Source organism: Neodiprion lecontei, chromosome 7 (genome assembly GCF_021901455.1).
Source record: "Neodiprion lecontei isolate iyNeoLeco1 chromosome 7, iyNeoLeco1.1, whole genome shotgun sequence".
Taxonomy (NCBI): Eukaryota; Metazoa; Arthropoda; class Insecta; order Hymenoptera; family Diprionidae; genus Neodiprion; species Neodiprion lecontei.
The window spans coordinates 10760410-10768952 of NC_060266.1; the positions used below are offsets into that span (position 1 = coordinate 10760410).

The 8543-nt window shown below is 41.1% G+C and overlaps 1 protein-coding gene across 1 annotated transcript; it reads right to left on the minus strand.

Moving 5' to 3' along the window:
* Positions 1 to 368: 368 nt before the first annotated feature.
* Positions 369 to 953, minus strand: LOC107218466 (uncharacterized protein K02A2.6-like). The gene has a single exon (XM_015656357.2). It carries the CDS (start codon positions 951 to 953, stop codon positions 369 to 371), a length of 585 nt encoding a protein of 194 aa, XP_015511843.2.
* Between the last annotated feature and the right edge of the window lie 7590 nt (positions 954 to 8543).

Sequence of the window (8543 nt, forward strand, 5' to 3'; positions counted from 1 at the left end):
TCCGTCCACTCGAATTTCCCTTTTTCTAAACTTGCGTACAATGGTCGCAATTTTTGGGCCATGTTTTCTATGAATCGGCTATAATAATTTATAGATGCCAAAAAATTACGTAACTCTGAAACGTCTTTGGGAGCTGGTGCATTTTTTACACTCAATACTTTGTCCTGCAGCGCTCATATTCCTTCGCGATTTATTTTGACCTCGAGATAACCCACTTCCGGTTGTAAGAAAGTCCATTTTTCAAATTTTAAACGCAATCCAGCTTCACTTAAACGTTTCATTACTTCTTTCAATCTCAGTAAATGAGTCTCCAAATCAACAGACGCTATCAAAATGTCATTAATGAAAACCTAATAATAATGTTGCCATTATCCTCTGAAATGATCCTGGGCCGGTTGATACCCCATAGGGTATCTATTGTACTGGAACAATCCGAGGTGCGTACTTATTACCACAAGTTTTTTTGAATCTTTTGCTAACGGCAACTGTTGGTAAGCTTCTGATGGATCGAGCTTTGTGAATAATTCACCCCTTCTTAGAGTTTCCAAAACTTCTTCAACTTTCGGTAAACGATAATGATCAATTTCTAAATATTTATTTAGAGTGACCTTGAAGTCACCACAGAGTCGAACCGAGCCGTCGCTCTTCAGCACAGGCACCACCGGTGAGCCCCAGTCACTGTATTCTACTGGAAAAATTATTTTCAAAGCTTCTAATCTTGACAATTTACGCGCGACCTTCTCGCGTAACGCCCATGGTATTTTTCTGGGTTGCAGGAATTTGAGACGAGCTTCTTCTTTGAGTGTTAATATTAATTCTCCTTTTGTAAACGTGCCTATGCCGGCTTCAAAAATCTTAGGGAATTCGCGTTTCAATTTTTCCGTTTCTACGGTGTTTTTTACCTTTACAGTTTGCTTCGAGCTATCTAGCTTGCTAGTAACGACCGCGTGCATATTGTTTTGGAAACGAATTGGCCACAACCCAAAGGCCTGCAATCAGTTGCGACCTAGAAGGGGTGGACCTCCCTCTTTTACTACGTGTGATATTAAATTATTCTTAATACCGTTTCTCTCTGCTGTTACCTTTAAATATCCTAAAGATGGTATAAGAAGCTTGTTGTACGTTCGCAGTGTTACTTTAGAAGTTATCAACGGTGCGTGTGAGAAAAAATTTTCATAACACTGCTTAGAGATTACTGCCGGTCTGGCGCCCGAATCTATTTCCATTTTCAGAGGTGAATTGTTTATTGTAATAGTTTAAAACTGAGGCTCCACCATAACCTCTAATACTTTTCTGTTTACTGACTCACCGGTAACAACTTCGGAAGTATTTATGGCTCGTACTGGAAAAAAATCGCTTTCAAAACAGTCGTTATCAAATACTTCATTTTTGTTTTCTCCCTCAGCTATTTCTCTGTCTACGTAATTTTGAGCGCGCCAAGAATGCTGTTTTAATCTCTTTTTGTTACACATTTTATAAATATGACCTTGTGTGCCGCATTCGCTACAATATTTACTCCGTAAGTAACACTCGGATTTCATGTGATTTTTCCCGACGCAACAGTGACAAGCCGTTCCTGAATTTGTTTCCGGTGGTCTCGATGATTTGTTGTTGCTTCCCCGCTAATTCCATTGCCCTTCGGATGGTGCTCCGCGTCTTTGCGGTGCGCCTGCGTATCCTCGCCCCGCGCCTCGATTTTGCGTGTATTTCACGATATGCATGTCTGCTTTCTCCTGCGCGGTTGATACTTCTTTTGACGCTGATGTTGTTTGAAAACCCCCGGATTTTTCATCAGCTGACTCAACTGTTTTTGCTAATTTGATGAGATCTTCTAGCGTGAAAGACGACTCCTTTAATAATTCATATCTCACTCGCTTCTTTTGAACACCCGAAATAAGTTGGTCCTTTACTTGCGTGTTAATTTCCGTCACTACGAACTGGCATTTCTGCGCTATTGTTCGTAGAGCTAGTACATAGTCTTGTATAGACTCGTCGGACTTTTGTTTACGTTCTCGGAAGGTGTATCGTTGAAGGTGCTCGTTTGGTTTCGGGCTAAAGTCGGCAGAGAGTTTTTCTTTCAGCACCGTACATGTGAGCGTCGAAGGCTCAGCTGAACCTGTGATTCCCGGTAATTCGGCGAAAACCACTGTTGAAAGTCTCGTCAACAGAATCGTGGCTTTTTTTTCTCTGGTATATCATTTAGCATTATGAAAGCTTCGAGCTGTTGCACGAAAGCTTCCCAATTTTCACCTTTTTTAAACTGTTCGATCTGACCGACCCACATGGCTGCCATCGCGTGCGATCCGCCGATTCGAATTTCCGGCACACCTAATTCTATTTTAGTTAGTATCTCAAGAAATGGCCCTGTCTCTTTCGCGAATTTTCGAAATATCTTTCGAATAGTGTCAATTGTCGCGTTCGCACTGATTTCAACTTTAAACTTGTCACATATACTCGATAACTCGGTTTTATGTAAATCTTGAATCCAACCCGTTCGGCCACTATACACAAGTTCGTTAATTTCCGCCCAATTTATGTCCTCATCATTTCTCAACATACTTTTCTTAATTTATGTATTCATCCCATCCTCGTCACCACTGAGGAGTCATGCAATAAGGGGCAATAAAATAGTCTGTTTGCTATATCGCGATTTATTAACGCTCGGTGTTTCCAGGTATACAAGCCTCGTGGGCCAAAATCCTACTGACTAAATTTCACCTCGCGCATCACCCATCGATACACTCATACATGCGACTTTGACCTTTCGCTCACGTGACGCCTTACGGCTGTCACATAAACAATTAAGGGAAAGTTTACCTTATTTAAGATCAGAGTATAAAACACCAGTCAGGAATCATAAAATTCAAGAAAGAGAGAGATGGTTCTTCGGATTAGGTGATCGAAGACCATTGACAGCTGCTTCAATCGACAAACAATGTAGATTACATTAAAATTATTCACACTTATTGAATAAATTAATGGTGAGATATTCCGGAAAGCAAAGGTCATAAAGTTAATGAAGGTGCCGACAATCATTGTGAATTGGGATCCTCATCTCCCAGTTCTCCATATCAAAAATAATTCGGTAAACCGTTGAACGTAAATAGAAACCAACAACTCTTGAGCAAATTACCGGTAACCCTGAGAGAAGGCAAAGGGGGATAGCATGAAATAGAAACAATAGCACAGTGGGAAACTCAAAATATGTACAACTTATTATTAGAGCTAGACAATGTGTGAAATGTGGTCAGTAAGGAGTTTGTAGACATTACTCAGGTATTCGACATCTTGTCTAAGGTTGTCAGAATTTGAATGCCCTATAATGTTTCACATCTCTAGTAATAGGCATTTACAGTATTTAGCTTCTTCACCGAGGATCTTTACATTATCATAAATCAAGGAATGATCACTGTTGATCACATGTTTTGTTAGTGCCATGTGTAGGTCATCATACTCATGAATATTACGCTGGTGTTCTTTAAGTCTGGTATCGAGATGGCGATCAGTCTGTCGAATATAGACTTGATTACAGTCTTTGCATGATATTTTATATACCACATTTGATCGTTTGCCCATAGGGATCCTATCCTTTCCAGAATCAAAGACCAATTGTAGGTCATGTGAATTTTTTCCCACAAACTTAACATTATGTTTTGAAAACAACCTGTTCAAGGCTTCAAAGAGACCAGATACATATGGGATAGAGATAAAAGTGGTGACAGATCGGTTGTTATCATCAACACAAGAAGAACAGAAGGATCAAGAGATTATTCGAGCCTTGAAATCACACTTTCGTAAAAACCTTGTCCTGAAAATTATCCAATGTCTTGACGGCGGCGAAGCCAGCAGTGCTGAGTACCCAAAGATTTACTGTTGTCGCTGCTATTCTAAGGAAGCACGATGCCTGGATCAAACTCACGCAAACGACCATTTTCGACAGTTATAAACACGCTGGGTTTATCCGCAGAATTGAAGACTGTACTATAACCTCAGACGCAGATAACGTTGGCGAAGAAGACGACGTACCGCTGAACGTTTGGACAAGGGCTATTGATAATCAGCTACCCATAACAAACGAGGACTTTGAACAATATGCGTGTATTGACGATGCTATTGCCACAAGCGAAGAACCGTCGGATGAAAACATTGTGCAAAATATCATCGCCAACGACGCCAACAACCAAAACGACGGTGATGATGACGAACCGGAGGAGACTTATTCGACTCTTAGTGCCTCTGAAGCTGTGAAGGCTGCTGAAACGTTCGATGTGTGTTCAAATTAACTTTGATGATGATGTAATGAAGAGTATGATGTCTCGTATTCACAATGCTGTACGAAGTTCTTACTATCGAACAAAAATCGGTCACAAACAAACTGGAATTACAGACTTTTTACGTCCGAAACATGCATAGAATGTAGGTACACTTGGGGACAATGAATCTTAGACGGCTAGTTTTCGTCGAAAATTACGTGTCAATCCAATAAGTCATTATCCCCGCGGTATTCTAAGGTTAGATTCGACGGTCATGGGTTATTTTATGTTTATTGAGATTGAGTTTGTTTCACGCTCGGCCGACTATGGTGCTGTAGGTTTTACTGTGTTGCCAACATAACTGTCTAATGTATAAAATTAGCCGTCTCAGATTCATTGTCCCCAAGTGTACATTATATACATATTATACATTTTATCTCTGATCAAACTGTAATATGTACATTATGTATGTATCTAATGTGCAATGTTAAAGTACATTTGAAGTTATTTTTTGTTAGGTTCAATACATATTTGTTTTATTTACATAGAAATAAGTCTATGTAACTATATTATGTGAATACATTGTAACGGACAGCTGTTCAAGAACGCATAATATCAACAATGCCCGTGGCATGCTCAAATCACGACAACAACTATAACGGACAGCTTATCGAGACCACCATCAACTCTGACATTGACCTACATAAACCAAAAATAATAAACAAAGACGACGGACGTTGACCAACGCATACCAGGACGATGACCCATAACAGGACACACGAATAGGGAAATGACGTCAGCAAGATAACCTGACCACAGCCCTGGAAGAGTACAAAACTGGAGGTACACGAAGAGCGGGTACCAGTTGTCCGGCAAAGCGCCGAGATGCGTCATATTGTACGAAGTGTTACTCGTCCAGAGTTCATTCTCGAATTTAGCTTCACGAGTTGAGAGAGGAATTTCAAGGACAGAGCTTGGTTCGATATAAGAAAAGTATTGTAAAATTAGAGTCCATTTCTGAAGGGAGTTAGTAGAGAATAGATTGAAGCCGCGTACTTGGGACGTTTGAGCGGTAGGAACCATTGTTTGGGAGCAGAACCGATAAATTCTGAATATTATTATTTCGTTATTTCCATTTTTATTTTTGTTCACTACGGTTAACGTTATAAACCATATCGCCGTCTATGGACGATACCAATTGTTGCAGATATAAGTTTGAAAAACTGGTGGTATCGAAAAATTATCGACGGAGCCAGGAATCGAACCTGAGATCTAGAGATGCTTGACCGAAGCCTTCCTCCACTAGACCACCTAGCCGCCCTGACTCTGTTGTCGTTAATTCCTCTCATCACCAGTGAGTTCAAATTTGTTTTCTTGTGCTTGGTATGTATGAATAGAGAGTTTTCGTCTCTTGAGCACCCGATGTAAGAATGTATGTAGATGAATGTTTACCTGTTGGAATCTTACGCTTCGTATGGGAAGCCATGCAAGACGGTCAAAGCCGTCTAATAAATGATTTGCAGATGTGCAGTATCATTAGTTAGGAGAAGATTCATTGTTGGAGATATAAATTTAAAAAACTGGTGATTTGGAAAAATTAACGACGGAGCCAGGTGTTACGGGGTAGAATGCGTAGGCTCCGATGAGCGGTAATCGGGGCTTAGTCCACGCCCAGCCAAGGTGTTATTTGGCTATTATAGGGTCCGTTCACGTCGACTATGCACTCGCGTGCAACTACTCCCAATGCAGAAAGTGAATGGAATAGAAAGGGATCGGTATTAAGGGAAGGTGAACGATTTAAAGTATATGATTGTTTATTAGTAGTCAATGCAACGGAGTCAGTCAAGGGAAAAAGGTATGGTCTTGGTTTAGAGGGATAGGTGTCTTGCTTGAGCGCTAGGACGGATCTGCTTAGTTGAGCGGGATGTAGAAGGCAAGCTAGCCGCGAGTTTCAGAAGAATCTGCTGACTCGCGGACGATGAGAGTAGACCACAGAGCGTAAGGTAACTAAGAGTGTGGGAAAGGAATAAGAAGTCTGGAGGACGTAACATGCCCCCCCTTGGAGAAGAACGTTCGATGAGGGTACGGAATAGGATGTTCAGAAGGAAGTGGAATGCCATTAAACGTACTGACTCACTTACAGAATATTACAAAGAAAAGTCTTAAAATCTAGCGCCTAGATATTAGTGCGCGTTTAAGTGGGTTAGTATACATTTGATTAAAAGAAATTTTCAAATGACATCTTATCGTACTGACTCACTTACAGAATATTACAAGAGAGAGTCTTAAAATATAGCGCCTAGATGTTAGTGCGCGTTTAAGTGGGTTAGTATACATTTGAACAAAGTTTCTCCGAATGACATCATATAAATGTGGTGGTACATATGATAGATATTGTGTATGTTATAAACGAAACTTATGCAACATGCTGATGATTATATTATGGCTGCAGATTATCACGGGCAGAATAGGGCAATGAAAGAATATGATTGCTAATAGCGGAGAGCTTAGCGCCAGACTTCGAGGGGTTCGGAACTATCGTTAAGGCTTTGCTCGGGGAGCAATTTACGCAGTTTAGGGATGCCTAGTTCCGTCATTTCAATTTCCGATTAGGTACGGAGCAGCGACGAAGAGCGAGGAGGCAGGTCATCGGGAAATGGTATTATTTCTAGGTGCGGGTGGTGGATGGCATGGCGCGTAGGAATTTGGGGTTTTGTACGACGCGGGTGAGGGATATGTTTAAGGCTGGGAATAATTTGTTCTGGTGATAGAATTTTAGGGTGGACGATACCTTTTTGGGCGAAGGGGATAGCGTCTACTAAGCTGGACAGGTCAAGTTCGTATTCGTTCAAGCGTCGGTCCAGGTCAATTAGTCGGTTAAGTGTGCCAATTTCAATTCATTGAAATGGACGATTTTAGTTTTTCGGGGGGTTATCCAAATTTCAGCGTTAATATTGTCAATTATACGTTTAATCGTATACACTCCTTTATAGTGGTCGTCGAATTTCGATCGGGTTTCATTTAGTAAATAGACCTTTTGACCTGCTTCGAAATTTTGGCTGTTGACATTACGGTTGTAATACGTCTTGGAACGATGCTTTGCTTGTTGTAGGTTGGACGCGGCGTGTTTTCGTATGCTGGATAGATTAGCGATTGAGTCTAGAAGGAAGGAATCGTAGGAACGAGTATACGCGCTGGCAGGATTCGCATCTGTTGGGAGTCCGGCTTGAGAGCCAAAAATTAGTTGGTGGGAGGTGAAGTTAGTACCTTCGTGCTTCGCGGTGTTATAACAAAAAATTGCAAAGCGGATGTAATCGTCCCAGTCGTTACCAGCATCCGTGTAGTGTTTGATGTGTTCAGTGGGAACAAGGTGACTGCGTTCTAGCGATCCGTTAGACTATGGGCGGTAAGCTGTGGTTCGTATTTGCTTAATTTTGAAAAGTTTACGAAGTTGTTTGATGACTGTGCTCATAAAATTCTGTCTTTGTTCTGTAAGTATTGCTCGAGAAGCACCGTAACATGTAATGTATTCTTTTGCGAATGTTGCGCCTATAGTTTTGGCGGTGGCACCAGGTAAAGGAATGACGTCCAGGAATTTTGTCGAATTGCATTGTATCGTTAAGAGATATTTGTTGTTCGATTTAGTAAGGGGTAGAGGTCCAACAATATCTAATGCCACTTTGACGAATGCATCGGCAGGCGTGTCCGTTATCATTATTCGCAATTTGGTTTTTACTCTGACCAATTTTTTTCTTTGGCAACTCTCGCAGTTCTTATGGAATCTTGGATTTGTTCTTTCATACGGGGCCAAAAATGCTTTTGTCTAATGCGGTTATATATTTTAGTGACACCTTAATGACCGCCGACTAACGATTCGTGGCATTCTCTGATTATTTCTTCTCGTAAACATTCGTCTGGGATGACAGTACGTGTTTCGACAAAGCATGATTTGAATTTCTAAGTCTGCGAAAATATAGGATAGAAGTTTATGGAAAACGCAGGGACCGAGAGCGTCTAAACTATCATCGGTTATCGGGAGGGCAAGAGACTTTAGGTTTGAATCGGCTGAAGCCGTTTTGAGTTTGGACAATAGCTTGAAGATATCGTATGGGTTGCTTTTATCTGAGCTTTATGTTTTCAATACTAGGGTGAAAATACGTCTCTGAGTCATCCGAGCTGAGGGAAGAATCTGAAAAGTAGCTCAGGTACGGTCTTTCATGAGGCCCAGGATTTGTTGAAGAATTTGTTTCGCGATGGCGTTCAGGTTGGCGATGTACTGGGATTGGTGCC

Coding starts and splice junctions, on each gene's coding strand:
- LOC107218466 (XM_015656357.2), bottom strand. CDS start 953: ATGCACGCGGTCGTTACTAGCAAGCTAGATAGCTCGAAGCAAACTGTA.